This window comes from Rutilus rutilus, assembly GCF_951802725.1.
Source record: "Rutilus rutilus genome assembly, chromosome: 10".
Lineage (NCBI taxonomy): Eukaryota > Metazoa > Chordata > Actinopteri > Cypriniformes > Leuciscidae > Rutilus > Rutilus rutilus.
The window spans coordinates 18,980,033-19,005,600 of NC_140215.1; the positions used below are offsets into that span (position 1 = coordinate 18,980,033).

General features: G+C 39.1%; 1 protein-coding gene across 4 annotated transcripts in view; it reads left to right on the plus strand.

Annotated features, from left to right (window-relative positions):
- Positions 1–14,249: 14,249 nt before the first annotated feature.
- Positions 14,250–25,568, plus strand: part of tmeff2a (transmembrane protein with EGF-like and two follistatin-like domains 2a) — a 58,926-nt gene continuing 47,607 nt past the window's right edge. For 3 of the 4 annotated variants that reach the window (XM_084420500.1, XM_084420501.1, XM_084420503.1), the window contains exons 1-2: positions 14,585–14,904; positions 22,320–22,429. In XM_084420500.1, the coding sequence (XP_084276626.1) occupies positions 14,721–14,904; positions 22,320–22,429 (294 nt within the window). In that variant the 5' untranslated portion in view covers positions 14,585–14,720. Of the gene's footprint in view, positions 14,905–22,319; positions 22,430–25,568 lie in introns of all 4 variants that reach the window. The other variant, XM_084420502.1, reaches the window with a different exon arrangement.

Here is a 25,568-nt window from a genome sequence, read left to right on the forward strand (position 1 = left end):
CTGCCTTGGTGGAAAAGGGGTATATGTGAGCCTTCTTGGCCACTGCTTTCAGAAGGAAACATCGTTAGTCCTCCTCTCGCAATTGAGTTCTCTTATGAAGCTTCCACTCACTTAGAGCTCCGCCTGAATAGCGTATCTGGGTTGTTAGGTTTTGTGAAGCCTGTCATCCTTCTGAGGCCTCCGCTTTCTAGAGCTCTGCGGGGATAGCATTTCCGAGTTGTTAGGCTCTCTGTGAGCCTCCTTGGGAAGCTGTCTCGAGTGTAGGGCATAGTAGGTCCTGCTTTAGAAAGTCATTATGCAGAGGCCTCCGTCCTTAGAGCTCAGCCAGGCAGTAGTGTCAAGTTGTTAGCCTCTCTGTGAGCCTCCTTGACTACTCAACTCCTCAGAGCTCTGCCTGGGCAGTGGTATCAAGTTTCTAGGCACTATGTGCGCCTCCCTGATGGGTAGTATTAGCGTTGGGCATAGTAGGCCTCCTCTCGCTTTGAAGAGTTGTCATGCTGAAGCCTCTGTCCTTAGAGTTTGACTAGGCAGTAGTGCCATTGTTAGGCTTTCCTGAGCCTGTTTCGCTACTGCCTTTAATTAAGCGTTGCTAGGCTCCTCTCGCTATGAAGAGTCATCCTTTGAGGCCTATGCTCCTTTGAGGCCAATGGGTTAAACCCCTACTCTTTTTTCGAAGGACATCCTGGGATTTTTAATGGCCACAGAGAGTCAGGACCTCGGTTTAACATCTCATCCGAAGGACGGTGCTTTTTGACTGTATAGTGTCCCTATCACTATACTGGGACGTTAGGACTCATACAGATCACAGGGTGAGCACCCCCTGCTGGCCTCATTAACACTTCTTCCAGCAGCTACCTAGTTTTCCCAGGAGGTCCAGGTACTAACCAGGCTCAACCCTGCTTAGCTTCAGTGGGAAACCAGTCTTGGATTACAGGGTGAAAAGGCTGCTGGCCATATCACCCTGTTAGGCTTTAGGGAGTCGTCATGCTGATGCCTCTGTTCTTTGAGCTCAGCTAGGCAGTGGTACTGAGTGGCAGGTTCTCTGTGAACCTCCTTGGTACTCTTGGGTTGGGAACGTCACTAGGCCTCCTCTCACTATAGAGAGTTGTTCTGTTAAAGGCCTACGCTCCCCTGAGCTCCGCCCGATATTGTGTCAAGCTGTTGGCCGAACGTCTCCTTCAGATAAGAAAGAGAATGACGTATTTCACAGGTGCCCTTTTATACTCACTGTCGCACCAGTAGTGACGTCATAGGCTGCTGCCTGCCAATGTCAAGTTCATTGTCATGTTTGGACTCATGCTTCAGACATGGGTCATGCTGTAGGCATTCCCCATAGCACCCTCTAGGAGACGCAGTGTCTCGTTCCACTTCTCAGGGAATCATGGTTACATGCATAACCTGTGATGGTTTCTTTTATTGTGTAAAATAAGGTCTTTCTAAGGTTTACAACATAAATGACACACAGTCATTCCTGAATTTTAAAGCTGCAAATAAGTTACTGCATAAGGACTAATAAAGTTATCTGTTTTGTCAAGTATGCAAACTTACATTCTTGTGCTCCCGTCCCAAATGGAACCCTAAGCTCTTGCATTCTTCTTCCAAGTCCACACTTTCATAACTTACTGCTGCTTTGACTGTCAGGTAGAAGTCTGCTGTGGAGGGTGTATATCGAGGGCATCGAGGGCATATATCACTCACGAAGGCACCCTTCTGAAACCTAAAATGACAAACGGGACATGCTACAGTCTTGTGGACTTTACAGACATGTGCACGCAGTGGCCATTGCAAGTCCAGAAGACGCAAGCGCACATGAAGTGTGCAATTTGGGACAGGGCTGTGGTAGTTGTAGTCCTTAGACGATGATTTATTTAGGGTTTTAGGACTACAAAGTACACAGTTCTATGTGTTCTCAGTGAATTCCCCTCATACAGGACTGTGGAACAGCTCAGAATGACTGTTTGTTTCTCATGTTATCACCCACTGATTCTATGTGTTCACGTTTTTATCTTCATGTCATTTGCTGGGGCTTTCATTGATATCCCTGGTGGTTTTCAGCTCACACCTCCAGGGCCTGCAAAAATAAGCCTGTATGATCAATAGCGCTCTTCATTCGTTTGCAGCTTGTGTGAAATTCACACAGGTCTAAGCAGATAATGACATTTAAAAACAAAAACTAGAAAAAACTCTCAACCAGAGATTGCTTAGTTTGACAGTAAAATTTAGATCCAAAGTAATGTGAGAAACAGAATAAATTGTAATTATAAGTGTCCATCTCTAAAATTCCTAAAAAATAAATAAAAAAATAAATGTAGATTATTGGTTTGAGTCTTATGTTCCCCGCATACACTGGTGCATGGATACATTATTTGGATGCATTGTTCTCATCTTGTGATGTCAAGATGTATTTGTTCCTCTATGACCACCTATTTGATTGTCATCCTTGTCCTCTTGTATCATGTACCATGTGTTGAGATCTGAGTGTGTAGAGAATTGTAAAGCTTCATGTGTCTTAACATTTAAATTACATTTTACATGATCCGGGTTTTTTTTTTTTTTTTTACTTGGACAACAGACTAACAAAGAGCAGACATAACGCTGACACTACTAACACTCTGATGAGAGTTAGTAGACATGTAGGTGCAACGTTACTTATAATAAATAGAATGTGTTAAAGGGACCATCAAAATAAAGTGAAACCGATAGTTCTTTTATCTCTGTCATCCTGCCTCAGTGTGTGTTGGATTTACTTTGACAACATTTCACCATATGTTGTAGATTTAATTTATTACCCTGATCACAGAGGGCCACCACCGATATGCATGGTTTTCTAGAGGGGTTTTCTTTGTAAATTACTCCTGGCACTCAGTAGTAATAACAAGTCATTGAGATATTTATTGGGAAATCCTTAGAATGTTTAATGGAAATAAAGGACATCCCATCAAATTAGGGTTGACTGAACCAAGACCAAGGGGTGGTTAGCATGGGGCCAGTTAGCCCCTGCTGGTAGATTATGTAATTACACTGTTCTCCAAGCTTCTTCTTTGACAGCCATATTCAACCTTTTGCAACCCACAAGGCAAAAAAAAGATATACTTATTTATGTGCATACATACATACTTGCATGTATACATTCATACATAGAGATTAATGAAAAAATATGGCTTTTCTACTTCAAAGTGCTATAGGAAGTCTAACATTTTCTTCTATTGAATATGCTTATTTCCTATTCTGAACAGATATTTTAATTTCATCAGGCTCTTAATGATTTATGTAATCTTTTTGGGATATCAGAAAGCCAGGTTTTCCCTATCAATCATTATTAGAAAAGAACACATTTTTGGTCCATAATTCATAAAGGTCCAGACTTTAAAGCTCTTGATTATATTTTGTACTTTTGCCCTTATAAAATGTACCATATTTCTTGTAATTGTGGCATTTGTTAAAGCTAAAATTAATTACAGTTATCACCATGCTGAGAACCGTAACTTATCATTAAAGCTCTGAACGCATGATATGATGCATATTAAATAATTCCTTATATGTTTCCTTTATGTATGGGGCTGTACCATCACCATACATGCTTATACACCTCTATGAGCAACAGGTCAGAAATGATAAGCTCAGGTGTAACATCCCACATTCTCTGTGATGGCAGTGGCCAAACTCTTTCAGTGACCTCTCTGTACTTGGACAGCTTTGACTGCCGCCACAACATCACCTGCTGTTTCGCAGAGGAGTGCTAATTAAATTTGGAATCCAATTACAGCAATGGTAATGAAATTTCCAAATGGGGAAACTCTTAATCTGTTCATTGAGGTGTTTAATTACTAGTGAGTGTGTGAGTTAGAGATAGACTGCACCGCTGCATTCCAAGACGGCCGTCGTAGAGAAACACGAAGAAACGTGCCTGTATAGGTCTGTGTCCAACATTTGACTGGATCCACACAAAGAGCTTTAGCAGACCTTTTTCACACCAAGGGTTTGGTATTTGATGCCAGGCTTTGAATATCTGCAAAAACGAGAAACTGGAGAAGCTTGGTATAAAAATTAAAAAAAGGATTAAAAAGGAGGTAGTCTAGTCTTAAGACTTTAGAGTTTAGTGATCAACTGTTATGAAAGATTTTATCTTTGCGTTTCTTTCTAATTTTTTTTCTTTCTTTTTTTTTTTCTCACCTTAAAATATGTGCTGCTAAAATGAACCACGCTGAAATCCCTTCTTTTAACCCCAAACTATATATAGTCAAAATTGTGTCAAATTTTATTCTACATTTTTCACAAGGTGATCTTTTTGTCTAACACTGTCAGATCAGATCAGGTATAATGTCTTTAATAATCCACTCAGAAGGTAATACAAAACAAGATAATCAAATGAAACCAACCGAAATGCGTAAACCTGACCAGACAATGGGTGATACAAACACAGCAACTTAAATAGCAAGGCAAACGAGGGTAATTAATGACACATCTGAACTGAAAACCAATCATATCTGTTAACATGACACCTAAAGAGTGGCGGGAAAACTGAACAAAGGAAGACAGGAAATGTGAAAACAACCTAAAAGTCCATGATAATGAAACTAAGAATGAGTGTCTGTGACACACTAGTAATTCATCAGTTATAGCATATTTGAACGTTTTATGAAATAAACGCTTTCAGATGTAGCTATTTTTATTTTATTTATTGTTTTATTAATAGGAAATTTTATATCTTAAAGCATAAATCCTTTTGAAATGTAAGTTCTGTGGTTTTCATGGCTCTGTTGGATATTGAGAAGAAGCCATAAACTGGTACTAAATAGCCCTATTAAAGGCAGTTTAGCGGCCCTCATATTGCTGTGTTGTTCGTGGTTGGCAGTCTTTGATTGTTCTCATGAAATGCTTGCTGTTTAGTGCACAATCCACAACACCTATTTGTAGTATGACATTTTAACTGCTGCTTTTACACCAGACCCTTAATAAAAGAGTTGTGCTGAATGCAAGCAGAGGCCATTTTCTTTTGTTCACATTAAGCTATTAAATGCTCCATGGTTACTATGAGATATGTCCTTGTTTAGACGTAGGCTATAAAGAAACATATTTAGTCCTGGTACTGATACACAGAGCAAACGTAAAGCTGATTCACAAGTTTTTGTAGGTTCTCTGAATAAATGCACTCACTAAATGCCTTAAATGTTAAACATATGTTTCATATAGAGTGGGAGGATCTAGGAGCAAAAAACATGAGTTAAAAAGTTCAGATCGGGGGCAGTGATGCTGTCGGTTTACATAATGTGTGTGGGGGCATGTTCAGCTCGATAAAACGAGCACATTTTTAAGAATATGGATATTACACAATATCTTACACATGTGAATATAGCCTTGCATATCATCTGTGTAAAAACTCCACTATTTTTACTTCAGTGAAATTGCATGTACTGATTAACTTAAATGAACAACTTACTAACCAATGCAATTTAATATATATTTTAATATCATTCAAACTTGATGCAACTTACAAGTGATGATAGGTATACTGTTTTATTTTGTGTTCACAAATGCTGTTGCAGTTCCTTTAATGTCCACAGGAGGCAGAATGGGATGCTTAAAGACTTCTGCAATAAACCCATGAGGCTGTGCAGGGGTTGATGGGTAAAGCCTGTGGAGCACAAAGGTTCGGGCAGATAAGGCTGTTGTGTGTCCCCATGGTGAATCAATATTTTTCATCGTAGCAGCTTAGCCAGAAAAAGGAGAAGGAAGCGTTGGATTTCACAGCCAGAGAGCGTGACATTTCTGCAGGCAGCTTGCTCAGCCTCACAAAGTATCAGAAAGCTCTATGTCGCTCAGATTTCGAAACGAACACTTTGCTGTGGTGGTTTTTCCCGCACCATGGATGAGTTACACTTGCTGTAAATTACACTCAGAAGGTGGCAAATAAAGAAAATAAAAACAGAAAAGTAAACATTTCAGCAACTATAAATTGACAGATTTAAAAAATGTGAAAGAGCCTGTAGCTTTTTCATAAATCTCACAGTATAATGATATAGCTTTTTAATTCAGATTCTTTCAAATGACAGGAACTTCAAATGACAGATTTAATGTAAATTCGGACCACGAATCTGAAGTAATTTACCTCAAAGAACATTGATCTTCTTAATCATGTGTATAAATCACCTCTAACTCTGTGGTAAGTTAAAATACCACAAATACCATAAATTACATTTCTGCTTAAGAACTTTCTATGTATAGTATCTTAATCTTAAAAATGAAATAAAAAAATATATATTCTAAGCCTTTTGTTTTTAAAAAGCATTTTTAAATTGTGGTCTCTGTTTGGGTATTAAGCTAATATACACTCACCAGCCACTGTATACACCTTGCTAGGACCGAGTTGGACCCCCTTTTGCTTTCAAAACTGCCTTAATTCTTCATGGCATAGATTCAACAAGGTGCTGGAAACATTCCTAACATATGAAACTATTAATGTCTGGTAAAATAATTAGCTAATCAGACATCTATACATCTCTGTCTAGAAGCTGACTCTTACTGTGAATTTCTAACATTGTCTTTTATGTTAAATTGACTGTTAACATATCAGTTTAAACCATATATGAATGAATATAAAATACATATTATTTTTTAATTCAGTTCTTAATAATAATGCATTCTTCTTGTCTTTGACTGAGTCTTTTGAACGTTAATAGATGTCAATGCCTGTCAACTCTAATTATGAAAGTCTTCTATCCTTCACACATTTGCTTTGCTATATGTCCACTACAAATGTGTTATCCAATTCATTAAGAAACTCAGAAATTTTGCCTTTCATCCAAGTGTCTTTTTTAAGGCTGCAGTGCTGTGACATTAACACAAATTTTTAGGTTCAAAACCTGAGTCGTCTTTGCTTTAAATACCTCTTGTACTGTAGAATCCATAATTGCAGCAATTATGCCACTTTATGACACATCATAGTAATTAGCTTATTTCAATCAATGATTAAAAATATAACGAAATATAATTTGCATCTCTGCTTTAGATAAGAACAGTTGTATTTAAAGTTATGATTATGATAACTCACCATCATGGCTGGAAATTGATGCATTTATAATGTGATTATTGATCATAATACTCTAAAAGCCAGATGAGGTCATGACGTCTTAGTGAGGGACTTTCTGATCAATAGATGACAAGCAAAAATAGATGCTGTGCAGTTTTAACGAGGTTATATCAAGTTATTGTTTACATGTCGGTAGTCCACAAATAGCAGTCATTCAGATAACAGCTTGCTAGTCAATATCTCTCATCTTCAGTTGCACTCATGCACAATAAACTGCAATGGATAAAACTCTTTTTCTGCATCCTTATTTGGAGTTTGACAGCCAGCTGTCACCATACATTCATTGTGCCTAATACTTATCTCGATCCAAACTTATCATAGTGTTCCCCAATAACTTGATGGGACCATCTCTGTGCTCGTATTTCACACTGTCATCTCGTATCCAGTGTGAAACAAGCACCTTCTCTGTCAGTCTCCGCCACAGCAGGACTTCAGGGCCCCTAGCCGACAGCTTGAAGTGGCAGTCTGCCAGAGGTCCTGTTATTTTTTACTGCTGTCGATAAGGCTCTAAACTGGCAGTAACCCATGACTACAGCTGATTGGCAAAACTCACCCATGGCCAAGTTATGGTGTGACAGTCCAATAATTAAAGAGCTCATGAAACTGGCCATGTTCAAGCTCGTGATCAGATAATGTGGTGCATCAGTGTAGATGTGAAGTTGCATGGTGGTGTGCCAACTGATGCTTTGATGTGATCATTTTGTAAATAGGTGAAGGCAAACATCTTTCTGATTCAATATGGTGGCAGACAGAATCATGCTACACTAGCATTCACATTTATTTACATTTGTCCCTAATTTTTCAGATTTTATTTTTGCGGTATATATGAGGTGTTTACATGAAAATATAGCTGCCTTTATATTTTAGGAACAGGGTCTCTCGCAAAGGGATAATCATATTTGGGGCATCAAAATATATGAAAACCCCCTAATTTAAATCTTTAAAATCTTTTAATCTTTTAATCTTTGTTTTTCTGGTAGTTTATTTAAAATGCTTTGGATGCCAACCTGCCCGTACACAAACTACTCCACATTTGTCATCTGCATTTTTTAATAGCCAAATATGTGACCATTACACCACTTATTGACAAATCTTCTCTGAAAGAAGTAAACATAATATTTTTTTAGCTAATTAATCAACTAATTGCTTATATTAGTTGCATCATTAATATCAAACATTTCTTAAATTTAACAACCTTGGGAAATTTGAGAAATTTAGCAACAGTCAGGTTTGCTCGTTGCGCAGTTCAAATCAAATACAGAAGCAAATCAATATCTCTAACAAGCCATATAATTTTCTTAGCATTTGTCTAAGATGTCCAAGAAGGATGATAGCAATCAATTTGTTACTGCTGAGAAAATCCACAGCTGTACTGAAATCTGTGTGTGATATCCAGCAGCAAAGAACAAAAACATCTGCTCATCCATATATTATGAGGGAGTGAGGTTTAAAAAACCTGTTCAGCTGGTAAGCAGGAGTTCAGCTGTGAAAATCAATCAATTCATAAATATCTCTAAATTATTCACTTCTCTATATGGATTATAGATTGCATGCGTGTGGCAGAATTATGTAATAAGTCATTTAAAATTGTCCTTATTGAGCTATTGATCTAAGGGGAATCTTGGGTATCAAAATATCAGATTAAGAATTTGCCTTTTTAATGTAATTTCAGAACATACATTCCTAAATGATCCCATGCAAAGCAAATCAATATCCATAATTTATTCATGTGATATGCCTGTCATGATTTTTTTGTTTGTTTCATATACAGATAAAGAGAAGAGCTACTCAGCAGGATGACAGAAGCACCAGCAGAACTTAAGGGAGCGTTTTAAAATGCCTGCATCATTAACGGATCCCATGCTGCTAGAAGACTCAAACACCACAAGCTCCCTCCAGAGATGTGACCTTCTCACTGGTCCCCAGGCAGCCTTCCTCATTAACCTGCTCACCATACTCCTCCAGCGTAGACTTACATAGAATGAAAGTTATGAAACCGTCTCGGGTTACGTTTGCAACCCTTGTTCCCTGAGAAGGGAACGAGACACTGCGTCGACAAATCTTTGGGGACGCTCCCTAAGCGTACGTCTCTGAAGTATGAATTAAACTATTCCAATCCTGATTGGTGTTGCGTCATGACATAACGTGACGGCATACCCGGAAGTATAAAGTGACGCCGGCACACACACGCGTTAACCTCGTGATGAAGCAGACGTAACCCGAGAGGTTCCCTTTTGAGGGAACTCGCACTGCGTCGTTGGGGAAAGAATGCCCACTATGCCACGCACGAAATATGCCTGCCCTAGTGTGACACTGTATCTGGCACAAGCTAAGACGAGAGCACTCGTGCACCTGGCGTATTGGGGAAGTGCAAACTATAAAACCTAATAAAGGTGTGTGGGGTAGCCCAACCAGATGCCTCACAGATCTCCTAGAGGGGCACTCCCGAGTAGAGGGTCCTAGAGGAAGCCATGCCCCTAGCGGAATGAGCCCTCACGGCCAAAGGTGAAGGCAGATTGCGCACCTTGTAGGCCGAGGTAATAGCCTGTACTATCCAATTGCTAATTGCTTGTTTGGATGCAGGAAGCCCTTTCTTAGGTGACCCAAAACACACCAACAGTTGGTCCGACCTCCTCCAAGAAGAGGACAGTGCTCTGACAGGACAGAGCACATGGAGCCTCTCTTCTTCTGCCGACACATGTGGTGGAAGATGAAAAGCCTGCAGAACCGTAGACCGTGCCATACTGAAGGGCACCTTGGGCACATAGCCAGTTCACGGATGCAAGATGGCCTTAACTCCTCCCGGGGCAAACTCCAAGCAAGCTGGTGATATTGCCAGGGCCTGGAGATCTCCGACCCTCTTAAGTGAGGTAATGGCTAGGAGAAAAGCCATCTTAAGCGTCAGGTCCTTAGCTGATGCCGACTGAAGTGGTTAGAAGGGGGCCAGGGATAACCTTTCAAGAACCACCGCCATCCCTTAGAGGTCCTACCACTCCGGTTAGGACCTCTTTCCCGAAGCCTTCTTCGCCTGAAGGACGGCCCTCAGGTTGCCCTTCTGGTCAGAGGACTTCGAGTGAGAGCGTTTCCTCTGTTGCCAGGCTCCCGAGGGAGGGGCTCTAGAGGCAACACTCTCCTTCTGTTCTTGGTGGTATGAGGAGCTCAATGACGGCTGAGGCTGACCGCTTTGTACAGCCTTTTTTGATTTGGGTCTTGAGCGGCGAGGGAGATATTGCTGGAACGCCGCAGATTGCTTCCTCACCTCCTGAAACCTGTCGACGACAGTATTAACTGCGTCACCGAACAGGCCAGAAGGCGAGAGCGGCGCATCCAGAAGAAATGGCTTGTCTTTTTCCTTAATACCGGATAAGTTCAGCCACAGATGTCTCTCCGTGGCTACCAAAGCTGCCATGGAGCGGCTGATGGCACGGGCCGTCTCCTTAGTAGCCCGGAGAGACAAATCTGTGGCTCTACGCAACTCCGCAATATCCTCTGGAGTTGGTCCCTCGCCCTCATCCAAATATTTTAGGAGGTCGGCCTGGTATGCCTGCAAGATAGCCATAGAATGCAGACATGAACCAGCCCGACCTGCCGCCATATAAGCCTTGTCAACCAATGCTGAGGTTTCTCAGAATGGTTTGCTGGGCGGTTTCCTCATAGGCGGAAACATGAACCAGTGAGTCTATTTCACGTTCATCCTCCTCAATGCTGAGCACATCCACTTCCTCAGAAGCAGACAGCTCGAGCATCGGGCCCTCGTCACGGGCAGAAGAAGCCGCAGCGCGGGCTTCTGCACCATGAACAGGGACCTCGGAACCTTCAGATGAAGAATGAGAAGGTGCCGCAGCAGTCTCATTCTCATCTGCAAGGCCCCTTTACGAACCCCACGATCTGGGTCTGGGCCCAAACCGCGGGGAACGCGAGCCTGGCCATCATCATCGAAAATAGCCAGGCGAGAGCGCAGCAGTCTAATAGGGAGTGCTTCACAGTCACCACAAGCAGCCCCCTCAAGAGCTGCCCGGGCGTGCTGCACTTCCAAACAATTCACACATGGTTGATGTGTGTCCCCACCCGTTAGGAATCTAAGGAAGGGGTGCACACATCTTCTGAATTGTTCACTCGCCATTATAATAACTCTTTTTCTGATACGTGATAAACAATACCAAATAGAACAGACAACAACAGAGAGCGCTTGCTGAAGAGCGAAAGCTAACGTGTGTGTGTGCCTGCGTCACTCCGGGTATGCCGTCGCTTTACGTCATGACGCAACACCAATCAGGATTGGAATAGTTTCATTCATACTTCAGAGACGTATGCTTAGGGAGCGTCCCCAAAGAGTCGTTTCTAACGACGCAGTGCGAGTTCCCTCGAAAAGGAACATGAAGTTCCAGTTGCCATGTCAACTCTCCAGGTATGTTCCACAGGGGATTTTTCCTGTCCGGGTTAGAGATGACATGTTAGATGTGATGTAAATGATTTACTGTATAAAATGTTATGGATCAAACTGGGAGGAATTGAACAGTGACCAACAAACTACAGTAAGTGTGTCTATACCCGTGAGCGGAAGAATATACTGAGAATATACTGCACTTGAAATAAGTCCAGGTTAAAGAGTCTAGAGAGAACAAAGACAAGCTTCTGTAAATGTAATTTATCATTTTATCTTTGACATCATTACTAGTTCATACACTTAATTAAACCAGCATTATACCGAGTATATTTCTTTGAAAATGTAGAATTCTTATAGTGTTCATTGATTTCGAATATTTTTGCTATATCAAATAACTAAAAGCAGCTGAGGGAGACGTGCCAAGACTCCTTTTAAACTGGTTTTTAATTTCATATGGCTCTGGAGTTGAGTCCTGACCTCTTTATTCCTATCAATGAAATAATAGTCTAGTCCTGTAAAACTCCACTCATTGCCTTTGGTTTGAATATCTTTAAAAAAATATTTTCTTCCTTTTTCTGAACAGGTCCTTATAGAGGACATTAACTTTTCCACGTCTCCTACAAATCTGAATGATTAAGTAATGTTTCATAGTCTTAATTACAAGGTCAAATCCATCATGTGATACATGATACCGCACTGAGAAAACTACAGAAATCCTATGGCAAGGGTGTGTTGTTTTATCTGTCAAGAGTGTCTGTCGGTGATAGCCCAGAGCTAGCTGCTCTCCAGCGGAGCTCTGAACCATGCTAATAATACTGAGCTGGTATGAAGCCAGACTCCAGGAAAAATGTGGGAATGATCAGGTAGAAGAGAAATGAACAGTCGAGAGTATATCGTAATTTTTTTTCTTGAGGACATGCCCAGAAGTCCACATTTAAACTGCTGAAGCAACAGGTTTCAGACCGTTTCCAAATGTGCTCTTCTCATAAAGAGAAAATACAAAAGTGACTATTCAAAGAAGTGTTATTTGGGGGTTATTATATAGGCATATATATATATATATATATATATATATATATATATATATGTGTGTGCATTTTTTTTGCCTTGCTGCTATGAATTTGACAGGTGATTCATGTCGGCATGTTGTCGGCATTTATTAGTGTTGCACTCAAACAGAGCTTAAAATTAGTTACATTTCTAAAGATTTTAATTTCATAAAGGCCAGTGATTGAAAAGGCGAATTAAAAATTCCAAACAAGGACCAAAAACACAATAAAATAGTCCATAAAAAGTGTGCAGTAGCCTACAAGCTCTTATAACATTCCAAATTGGTATTGGTATTGGTATTGGTATTGGGGGGGGGGGGAATAGTGGCTGGCAGGCTTGGTTTGATATTTTAAAGACATAATTTACAGCTTCAAACCCAAATTTTATTGCATTTTGTTCTGAATTAAAAAGTTTTGCTGAATCCCTCTGTAAATTAAATCAAAACAAAAAAGCAGTTAAAACATACCAGATTTTAAATAAGGTTTTGAATCACCAAATTGAGATATAATCTTTTGATGAGCTTTCCTACCCCTTACTTAAGTAAAAAGGTATTTATTTATTTATGATTATTTGTCTATGTATTATTATTATTTAATCTTTGATATAAGTGTTATTGTATTTTATTATTATTTTTTGTTGTTGTTGTTTTATCTGGTTTTTTTTTTTGTTATTATAAATCCCTCGTAACAGATTGTTTGTTCCTATTCATTGATATCTTTTGTTGGAATTTAATACTATGTTTTCAAATGTTACTGGCAAAATGTTAATAAAAATATATATATATTTTAAAGACATATTAAGTGTGCAAATATTTGTCTGCCCTGGGGGTTCAAAGTCGTTGACTTTGCCCTCTCTCTAACATATTTACATAGGCTAACATATTTCTCTTTAACTTCTCTCTGTATTTATATATTTTTAATATTATTAAAATTAAGTTAGCGAACTAATAGCCTAAACAAGATAAAGAAGATTTCGACCATTTCGCCTTTGGTCGGATATCATATTGTCCTATATTAACAACGGTTGCCGTGCAAAACGCAGCCTACATTGACTTTCTCTGATCATTTGAGTCAGTATGAGAAGGAGAAAACGCAGTCTAACCAGCTGTAGCCTAGCCTACTTCATGCAAGTCGGAAACATGCAACTTGCAAGTGGTGGTTGCGGTCGAAAGTGATGTTTTATTATCGTCGGTACGCCTCGCGAAAGTAGATTTTCTGATACGAAATGATACGTCATTAAATGGCTTCATTGCTCAGCTCGCGACCATTAAAAAAGCCTCTGCTTATTTATTTCCACCGCCGTGAACATCTGCGAGAGTCGTGAACTCTCATCGTCCCTCGGTTTTCTCATCTTATGCTGTAGGCTATAGGCTAGTCTTTTGTTTAGGACATGGGGATCATTTCACAACACTGCAAGTTTCCAATCGATTTCTGCTGCCACCGTGCTCGAGCAGCAGTGCTCAATTATAGGCTACTGGGAAGACTTTCCCTGAATGGCCCTTCGCCCACGCGTTTGCAAACCAAATCTCTGTTAAAGTAGACCACAGGGTACACTATTCTGCACTGGCCGTCGATAAGCTCGAGCTGGACCATCGCCTCGCTCCTGACACTCCTGCATCCCTATCGACCAATCAGAGCCGCGGCACCGTCCCGCCCCTCCCGATCCCTTCAGAACACGTGATGCGGAGCGGTCTGGAAACCTGCCGCTCGCCTTCAGTGCGTTATTGTGGTTCACAGGTACAGAGGAATGGCCCTCCGCGCTACTCTGATAAACTCACGGCTCTCCGCGAGCGCACGGACTGAGGACGGAGGACAGTCTCTCTAACCGGCGCTTCAGTGGATGTTGTAACTTCGGCATGTCACTCGAATGGGATATATGATTTTTGCCCCATTTGTGTCTCTCAAAAACACCCCTTGCGTCTTTTTTATTTTTGCCTTGCTTTCTGAACACCTCGCTTACCCACTCTCCTCCCGAAACCATCCCCTCCCCTGTCATCGCACCCAGACCTCTCTCATTCCGCATCTGCACCTTCTCGCTTCGGGCGGATCCTTGCTCTGGTCATCCAGAAACAACTGCTTCATGGGGCACACTCCTTTCGTCGGAAAATGTCCCCCTCTTGGCTTCTAAGCGCACAGGCAAAGTTGACAACATTAGGACCAGGGCGCGTCTGTGAGCAGTGTCGGGGGAACTGAGATGGGTGTCTCGGTGGCGGCGGCCCTACATGAGCCCCGAAGTCCGCACCAGTGGAGCCGGATAGTGGGACACTGGGTTTGGATTGCAGTCTTATCTTTTCTCGCCACTTTCCCTGTGCAACAACTTGGCGCTTTCCCATCCTCTCTCAGCGACTGTCAGACTCCAACTGGATGGAATTGCTCAGGTAAGGTGTTCATATAGTCGGCTGCTCCTTGGGTTGGAGGGAATACGGTTTGAAGTTCCCTTGACAACGGAAGACGGCTGTTTAATCGTACAAGTAGCATAAGTTATGGACCTAAATTGATCCTAATGTGTGGTGATGCACGCTTTTGCATTTCACTGCTGCTGTAAAAAAAAAAAAGAAAAAAAAAGATGTTTTAAAAAAGACCTGTTTTAGTGATGGTCAGGATCGTATTTGGTGTGTTACCGTATAGTTATTTCCTAATCGTCTTTTTAACCCTCACGTGAATGTAAATAATGATTTTTCATGAAAACAAAAAATGTATCGCTAGCCTACAGTGTCTGACACCACATTTCCTACATTAATTGACCTGTTTTTCAAGTTCAGTACGTTTAAAAGAAAACGGATGGTTTGTAGCCTATGTCAAAGTTTTCACCCATGAAGAGCAAGAAACATGTAAATAGGCTAATTAGCCAGAAAAAGTGGTAAATACTTGTCATTCTGTCTTCATATGTGAATCAAGTTTCTGTGGATGATAATAGGTTTCCGCCTTGAATGTGGGCTACGTGTAAGAAATCATTTAGAAGTCAAGTCATACTTTTCTTGGTAACAATTCCATCAAGCCAGCATAATAATCTCCGTGCATCAGTCCGTTGTAGACTCGGATATTAAGTGGGATTTGATTTGGATTGCGCCGACCTCTCACCCTCACTGTCAGAGCGCCGTTCAGATGATTGCGGATGCACGTGAAATAATCATCATGCGCGCCCTGAGGCGCGAGAGACGCGCGGAACTCACCGCATATTTCTGCGCAGTTTCCCGCTGTGGCGCCTGACTATCAATCAGCAGGTCACCGTGGGCAATTAGGTGTCGTTCCAAAACGTCTATCCTTACCTATTGCCTGCACTTTGGTTATACAACTCATGGCAATGGCATGCATGAGACGTGGGAAACTCCACCACAGGCATGCCTGAAGGCCACTTCAGTGTTTCCATGATTTACAAAAAGGTGTTGATAATGGGCTAGGCTGTATGATGTATTTTCCTAAATCCTTACTACAAATGCAATCATACAACCATTGCAGACTACGAAATATAACACTAATTGCCAGAATCAAGCACCTAATGGTCTATTCATTTTCAAACAGGTGTGACCATTGTTTGAATTGATAGTTTTTAATAACTTATCTGATTGTCATGAGTGTCTAAAAGCTTTTACTGACTGTTTTTTCAAACAGCTGTCAGTCACATTTGACCAGAATTTCTTTCTTCTGTGGAACACAAAATGAAAGTCAGTGAAAAAAAAAAAAAAAAAAAAACGATTCTTCAAAATCAATTTTGTGTCTTCTGACAAAAATGTTGAGGGTGAGTAAATTATAGTATTTTCATTTTTAGGTGAACTATCACTTTAATTAATTGCTGAATTAAGTGGATAGTGCAAAGAGCAAACAGAATGCCAATATAAATTGGCATTATTGCATTTATCAGGTCTGAAGAGAGGAATCCGTGGTATAAAACCTGAAGTTCCAACTGACTGAATATAGTTTAACTCACCAGCACTTAATTATGCGCTGAACACAGCAATAATGTCCAGCAAAACAAATGCAAGCCAGCTGTTTAGTCAACAATCCTAACTTGCGGCGGTTGGCAATGGACACAAGCGATGTGAATACTCTTGCAAAGTAAGGGCCTTTTTACTGAAATATCTTCCCTGTGCATGATTAGAATTCTGTAAGCTTTAATTTTATGTACCGACTAAAAACCCACAACCTTTTATTAATTTCAAGAGACACAACAACATTAACTGCCAGTTTTTAGTATTAAACTCTTAAAGGGATAGCCTAGTTCATTAAAAGTTTCAATATAATGTTTACTCATCATTTACTCCCCCTCATGTCTTTCCAAACCTGTACATGACTTTCTTTCTTCTGTGGAACAAAAAAAAAAGATTGTCAGTGTTTTTTATCCATACAATGAACGTCCAATGTTGAGGACTACAATTTTGAAGAACCCCATGGTTCTTTCAAAATATATTCTTTTGTGTTCCACAAAACAAAGAAAAAGAAAGAAATCATAGTGCAGAATGAAATGAGGGTGAGTAAATTATGAAGGAATTTTCTTTTTTTCAACTGTTTTTTTTTTAACATTTGCTGTATGTCTGTTTTTGTTTTCAAATTATCAAAGTATTTTCAAATTACTTACAAAGTGTCGAGATTTTTCAAAATGCACTCCATCTCTAAATAATGGTGTTGCGTACTAGTAGAGGATTCAGAACAGAATCTGTAGAGAAATTCTCTACCATTCTTAGAGATTTGTATTACATCTCAAACACAAGCTAAAAACATGTTTAACTGATAACAATGTCCTGGGGTTTGAATTCCAGCTCTGTACTGGCCAGACAACTGGTCTGATGTCTCACTCACGGAGTTGTTTATACTTCACCTTTAGAATATTTGTGTCTCTACCAACTTGCTCCTTTAAATTATTCACCTCAGTGCAAGGCCGAAATAACAATCTGCATCTCCCCTGATACTCCCCCGTTTTGCACATCGTGAGACGTAACATTGGCTCACACTTCTAGTATGTTTTGATAAAATTACAACACTCTTGAGGAGAGCGAGTAGACCTGCAATACCAGGTGTTTGAGCTAAACAACATTTCTTATTTCACTGCAGATGAAAGAAACAAGCAGCTGAAGGTGGCAACACTTTTAATTAGGATTGTTAGAGCTCCATTACTGATGAAGTGGATGTTGTTGGCTATAATATTGGAGGTGAAAATATTAATTAGTATAGTCTAGTGTTATTCATAAGTATGTTATGAAGTTCTGTACATTCTCTAAACTGAATGCATTAATCTGCCCTTCACCTTGTCACTATAAAGCTACAGCTGTAACTCACAACCCATTTGTTTTATATTGCCATCCATTAGCCACTAAATAGCTTTTATGCAAAAGTGGCCAAGCCATAGGGCAAATTATGCTGCTCCAAACACCTATCCAAAAGCAGTTACCAAGGTTATACTGATTATAAAGTTCTTTAAGGAAAGTTTTGCTTCAGAATCTTAAAATGACTTGTTTGTGGGAAACCCAACTTCTGGGGAAATATGCAAATCTGGCCTTATATGGGATGCATAGGATTCCACAATAAAATGAAAGTAGCGAAAGACCGTTTCTTCCATATTGTGACGCATTCCAGTGTAACGGATTATCAAAAAATATTTAAATAAAAACTAGGGCAGGGACTTGGTTCTATGAGAGATGTGGGTGTCGAATATAGATGTCTAAACAGTCTAAATGATTGGAGAAGTCCGGCATACAAGGTATGACATTTTGATTTTGATAGTTTAAAAAATATATAATATCATATATTAACATAAATATGAAACATATATATGGATGAATTGTTCACAATAAGATAGCATGCATTAGCCTATATAACATTCATTTACAAAATAGATTGGGTGCACAATCTTAAATCATTTAATGTGAAGTGTGTATTTTTATTTTTTTTATATTAAAATAGTTTCGTCTATAGTTAATCTGTCACTATTATGTTCTGTCCTGTCTGCACCTGTTCTTGTTTGTCCCTGATTAGTTCATCCTCCACCTGTGCCTGGTTAGTTCCCTCATTTCAGCCTGTGTATTTATACTCCCTGTTCTGTTTAGTCCTTTGTCAGTTATTGTTTGATGTAATGCTGTTCTTCACGTGAGTCACCAGTAAACTCTATTTTTTATCATATCCAGTGTTCCTTATTTTCCTGCATCGGCTAAACGTTACATAATCAGTGCTTACAGACAATGTAGCCCAATTCCAATTTAAATTCCCAAAAAACAACCAATGGCATGAGTTTGGGACAGGACTATTTGTGTTTGTGACCAATGTCAGAATGAAGTATTTGAAAATGTAGTCATTATTTTGCCAGTTCTGCTTAGTGACATTATAGTGGCACAGATATTTATTGATGGTTTTAACCACTTTATTATTACTTATTTTGTATCTTATAATACTATACTATAAACTCTATAAACCTTCCTTAAGTCTATATCATGTACTTGTGTTTTGTACTAAATGTCAGTATAAGGCTGTTTGTTGGGGGCTTAAATTATTTGCCTGGCTTGTGACGGTTCCAAAAAAATAAAAATAACATAAATCGCCTCCGCAAATCATTGTTGCGAAAAGTCATGCATCAACTGATCTTATTTACGGCCGTGTGTCACGCAAGCTGTTTGCACAGCACATTTTTGCTATACATACCTTGAACTTCATAAGATTTTGAACTTACAGGAAGTCTATTTTAGATTCAGGAAGAGTTGCTTTACTTGTTTTTTTGTGGGCCGTCAGATAGTAGAGCATCTTAGGATGAAAGATGTAATTTCCTGTTTGGCTGCTCTAATCATTGCTCTGTGACTTCAAGGAATGACTTTGAGGAATTTTTATTGAAATTTGCAGGATGTTTCTTGTTGTCCACACACATACTGTGCTTTCTTCGCAAAGAATAGAAAAACAGATGTTATCTATTCGTGTTGACAACCAGGCTACTGAAAGATTGTCCTGCCAGAGAGACTTTAAAGAGAGCAGAACAAAATTCCTTTCCGCTCATGGTAACTCGTCCCTGCTCAAAAAGCATTTTTAACAGACTTCCAAAAGCTTATTTACAGTTAATCATATTATCTGACTGATGTTTGGTTAAGTTTAAAATCTGGTTAAGCATTTAAAGGCCTCTCAGTGTCCTTGATGAATAAATTAGCGTAATAAAATTTCAAGGATGCCACTGCCTGTTTCCAGAACTCATTTCCTCTAGTGTAACCTTCTAACTTTCTTCAGTCTCTGTTTGAACTTTGACATCCCAACCTTATATGGCTTTGAACCTTTTGGTGGTCCAGACCAGGAGTAGGGGGTACATATATAAGCAGCTTCTTTTAAAGGGATAGTTCACCAAAATTTACTCACCCTCATGTTTTTCCAAACCAGTGTGACTTATTTCTTTTGTAAAACACAAAGAAGATATTTTGAAGAATGTTTCAACTGATTTTTTTTTTTTCTTTTTTCTTTCATACAATAATGAATGTTTGACTGGACAAAAAGCACTGAGACATTATTTTGTGCGAAAGACATTTTGTATAATGCTAAATGATATAACGTATAATGTATCCAGTAAAAGGAACACATTTCTTTTTCTTTTATCAAAGAAAGGGTGCTTCAGATATACTTGTGGGGCTGTGAAGGTTCATGTGACAAAAAAGGTTGGTAAACAAGTCCAGACTGTTGAATCGCTCTCACTATAATCAGTGTTTATTGTGTTAGACGGATTATCTTCTCAAGTGCGGTTGGTGGTTGACTCTTTTGTGTGTGCTTTTTACGTTTTCTGAAACGGTGGCACCTCATGTATTGTTTTTTAACGGAATTTGCTTTCTCAGTGTAGCCAGGATGCACTGCTTCAGATTAATTAAAATGAATGGAGGGATTTTGTGTCTGGTGAGAGAGAAGCTCCTGTGACTCTGTTCTTCTCCGATCCATTACACCATTTCCCCATCCTGCTCCTGTTGCCTCGTTGAATGCTGCACGTCTCAGACATGCACTATCGTGAGGTCAAGCTGTATCATGACACAGCTATGGAAGGGCAGCCAAGCAATAGAGGTGTGACAAAATGCTTTGCATCTGTATGACTTCGCAGAGGTAGTGCTCGCATCAATAATGCAAGCAGATGCATCATGCTCGCTCAGACCGACGAGGTAGAGTACTTGCCACATTAGATTTGTGTGCCAAGTGCAGCTTCCAGAACAATTGTTTGATAATAAAGTTGCATGAACACAAAAGAAAATATATATATAAAATAAATAAATATATATAGATACAACTTTTTTTGTTTTGAAGAAAGTCATACTGGTTTGGAATGGTAAATGACCACTTTTATTTGGAGTGGTAAACCATCCTTTTAAAGCACCAAGAGAGCCAAGACTTCTACTGATTCCGCCTTACAAATGGTCTGTGATCCCCCGGAATGCGAGGAACATTTTTTTTGTAAAAAGTATTAGACTCAAATTAAGGCATGAATTCTTATTTTATCAGTAAGCTGAGGGATTGATGATGGTTTTGACTAATTAGCTTTGGCAAATACTCTGACTTGTATTTGTTGCTTCAGTAAGCTGAATTGATTGAATGTCAGTTTATCACAGCTCCTTAAGAACAGATTGTGAACAAGATGAATTTAAATGAAACATTCCTGTTGCAAAACATTCGTATGAACAGCTTCCCTGATTTTACATGAGAGATTAGTGCACATATCAAGAGCCAAAATCATTTCTCAAGGTCTTCAGAACTGAGGCACATAATGTGAAAATTGCAACTGACGACTGTTCTTTTTTTCCTCCCAGTAGCGTTTGAGGTCCATTGATAATTTCCTTAGTTGAAATGCAAATAAGTGCACTAGGTTACGTAAGACATTTTTATGCACTGTATGTGGCCCTTTAGCAGGGGCCTAAAGTAGCTGCACACCCTCTGGTGTTGTCGTTACAATGAGCAATGTTCTGGTTCGTTCTAGCTTCCAGGGCTCACCGGATAACACAGGGTAAAAATACTGTGTAGCACTTGCAAGAAGCTTATTTGCTTTGACAGCAAAAATCCCAGGGCACACGAGCAGACCCACTGTTTTGTGTCGTGTAGTTTATTATGATGATGTATGGCTCTTTGAGTCGGAATATATGCGGGTAATATGGAATGGTTCATGAGATATTATTCTTTGCGTAATGTTTGTCATTTTTATGATATTAAGCAAATGATAGAGATGCTTATTCCTTACATAATTATAAAAGGTATCAGAATGACGTAGTGCGGGTAAATGGGTAAAGTCATTATTTTGAGAGCTTATTGTTAAATGAACAGCAGTCAGCTTCTGTATGCTGAATAGTAAAATTAGGTTTGGACTCAGCGGTGGTCTGTTTTTAGAAACAACTCATCTTAATTGTAATCATCTTAAGGAATCCTTGTGGACTTAAACTGTCTGCGAGCTCTTGATTTTTGATGAAGTGCAATTTTTCGGAGTCTGTCCAGCTCCTCAGCAAATTGAGAATATTTCACAGAGCCTGTACTCAGCTTATTATAAAAGCTGAATAAGGTTCCCATGCACCTATTCCAAGAAGTTCACCGTGTGCTGAATCATTATTCCTCCATGAACACTTGTTTCATTCCCGATAAGAAAATGTCTCAAGAGCAAAATATGGTCTTGGCAAATGGAGTTGCTCATCACTACTTGATGAACCCTTCAGAAGTCCTGCCAGCCATCCTGCTGGGATGACGTGTTCGCTCCGATAGTTCTGCTGAATTATTTTTATCAGAAGTGTCTGAACAAAAAGTGTTTTGACACTGCTGTGTTTATGCAGAAACTCATGATGTTTTCTGTCTCTTTGGGTTGTTGCAGGGGATGATGACCGGGACACAGATCTCTTCCTTTGTGACACCAACACTTGCAAGTTTGATGGCGAGTGTCTCAGAATCGGGGACATAATAACATGTATATGCAACTTCAAGGTAAGACCACTTTCACTATGAACCAGCATCACTAATCCAGGTTTAGTGTGTTGTGAAGGGTCAGGGGTTGTATGACAGATTTCTTTTATCACTGCGTCAGTATCCCATATTGTTACAATATTTTGGATTATATATTTAAAATCTATTTTGAATTGAATTGAATTTTCAGCAAAATATTGTAACAGTATGTGATACTGTCACAAAACCATGGTAATGCCTATCACAGTTAATTAAATACTTTATAAATAAAATCAGTTTTCTTTTTCTTGATAAACTTTTACAAGACCTATCATTCATGGCAACAACATATCACTTTAAGTAGAAACAAAACACTTAAAACTATAAAAGGATTAGTTCATTTCAGAATTAAAATTTCCTGATAATTTACTCACCCCACGTCATCCAAGATGTTCATGTCTTTCTTTCTTCAGTCGAAAAGAAATTAAGGTATTTGAGGAAAACATTCCAGGATTTTTCTCCATATTTTCTCCATAGTGGACTTCAATGGGTCAACGGTTTGAAGGTCCAAATTGCAGTTTCAATGCAGCTTTTAAGGGCTTTACACGATTCCAGCCGAGGAATAAGGATCGTATCTAGTGAAACGATCGGTCAAAAAAAAAAAAAAAAACTAATAATAATAATAATAATAATTATATATATATATACACTTTTAACCACAAATGCTCGTCTTACACTAACTCTGCGATGCGCCACGCATTACGTACTCACGTTGAAAGGTCCCAACTGAGAGGCGAATTTTAAAGGCTGAGCGGCGGTATATCAGTCTTTACCGGGTTACAGTAAAATAATGACGTGGTTACAAGGTGTGTATAATTTAAACTACTTAGTTCACAGTAGCAGCTGTTCAGTTTGCATACTGCTGCTCTCTTTCTTGATTAAAGCTCCAGGTGAAGGGGTTGCCAGTTATCGCAAAAATATTAAAACAAGCCCCTTAAAAATGCAGTATAATAAGCAGACATGGCAAAACTGTACCGGGGAACACATTTAAGCCATATCCTACACAATTAAAAGTAAGTAATTTATTATGAGTAGAATAGTTCAATATAAAATGTTTAGATATTATAAACTGATTGATGAAGTAAAACAATAACATGAGATTAATAAATAATTCAGCAACACTTTATTTAAAGTTTAATTGCAGCTACGAGTTGTATTTAATAACAATCAGTTGGGGTCAGTTCATCTAAAAGTTGAGGGGTTTTCATTTACTATATTTAGCTATCAATATAGTTTACCAAATAAATAATTTATTTCATTTCTAAAGTATTTGGGTTTATATATAAAGCCCTTTTTGTTGTTTTTCCAGAATAACTACATATTTAAATAAATATATCATGAAATATACCATTACGGTGAAATAAAAATTAGTTATACCGTGAAACAGAATTTTGGTCATACCGCCCAGCCCTAATGCCAGGGACACACTTAACGACTAGCTGAAACATTCTAAGACTGAACTGATCTCACTTACCGAATGTGATGTCGGTGGACTGAACGCAACTGTTTTCAAGTGACTATGATCAGTTGGAAGTATCAAATTACATTCATAATCAACCTTACAGTCGTTAAGTGTGTCCCCGGCTTTACATAAAGCAGTCTTAATGTCATCATGAACTCAAAATTGACTCTTCTATTTTTTATGGAATGTTTGCAGTGTTTATAATGAATGGTTTATCTGTGAACATAATTTGTTTTTTTTTAAATACGTGCCACTGTAATCTTTAATCATACACATTTACGTACAATCCCCCTCTCAACAACATTTCTTCTTTGATGATGTGTATGCCAAGTGCCAGGGTTGTCCAATGGCCAGATTTCTTTAATTAAAATTGATGTTTGAATCCTCTCAGAGCTTGTCTTTTTTTTTAAAAATTAAAACCTTAGGAATTTTTTTTTTTGAAAACACAATTTAGATGCAAGTCTTTGATGCCATGATAACTGCGATTTCAACTATCCTTCAGTATATCTGCCTTTCGCTGTTCTCTGTCTAACCTAGGGGACTACTAGAAAGTGGCCCACTTTATCTGCTTTGGCTGTGAGATCACAGTGAAATGAAGACAGAGAGAGTCGTTTCTAATAACATCTGAGTTTGGTCTAAATGAAAATGCATTAGAGTCCCTCCAAGGCACTGAGCACATAGGCACTCAATGAGTCTGTTATTTTTATCCCATTTCACGAAGGAACATTAGTTTCTTTGGAGAGATAAATGGCATTACCTGTTTGTCCAACCCCTCCTCTTCTTTTTTGGTCCAAATAGGCCTCAGACTTCTCAGACTCATGATGGTATTCTGTTTTTAGGACAAACCCCATTCTGTGTCTGGCCTCAGTGGGTCACATTGTTTTAATTTGTTTTCAAGTGAGGGACTAATGCCATCGGCGAGAAAAGGATAAGCTTGATTTAGGCATCCTGGACTGTGTGCCACATGTGTGCAAGTGAAGCTCTGACGTCAGCTAGCCTAAACCTAATAATGGTCCATGTCTTTATTCCATTAAGTGAAATAATTCATCAAAGAAGGATCGTCGAGTGGCTTGTGATGGGTATGAAGCCCAAGGGAAGTCTACAGTCAGGGAGGTAGTGTTGCTGAAGAGAGGAAGAAGGTTTGATCTGCCGATGAATAGAGGTCATTCAGCCCCTGATGTCCATTGAGTGATGTTTATTCACCTCACACCAGCTCTCAGAGGCGCCTAGCACATCACTCATACTGTGATGTTTACTTAAGATTGGCTCTTTAATGGTTTTTTAAGTATTCATTATGTCTGAATGTTTGGTTGAATTTTACTTTCAAGTGTGTCGTTATGAACCGTACAACTGAGAAAAGAAAAACCCCTCATTCTTTAAGGGAGATGGACCACTTTTACACTAATAAGTCTAAATTATTCTGTCCATCTGCATTATAATTCACTTACCAATGTGGCCACAGTGAAGCAGTAACTATTACATGGTGCTCATAATTGGGTTGGATTTAGTGATTTATTTATTTTTTTCTTTATGGGATGAAATGCAATCACTTTGGTCTTGTCTTGCATGTGCTGGAAAGTTTTTATTTATTTATCTATATAGGAGTAGTATATATGTAGTATATAGTTAGTTCAATGTTTTTGAAAGAAGTCTCTTTAC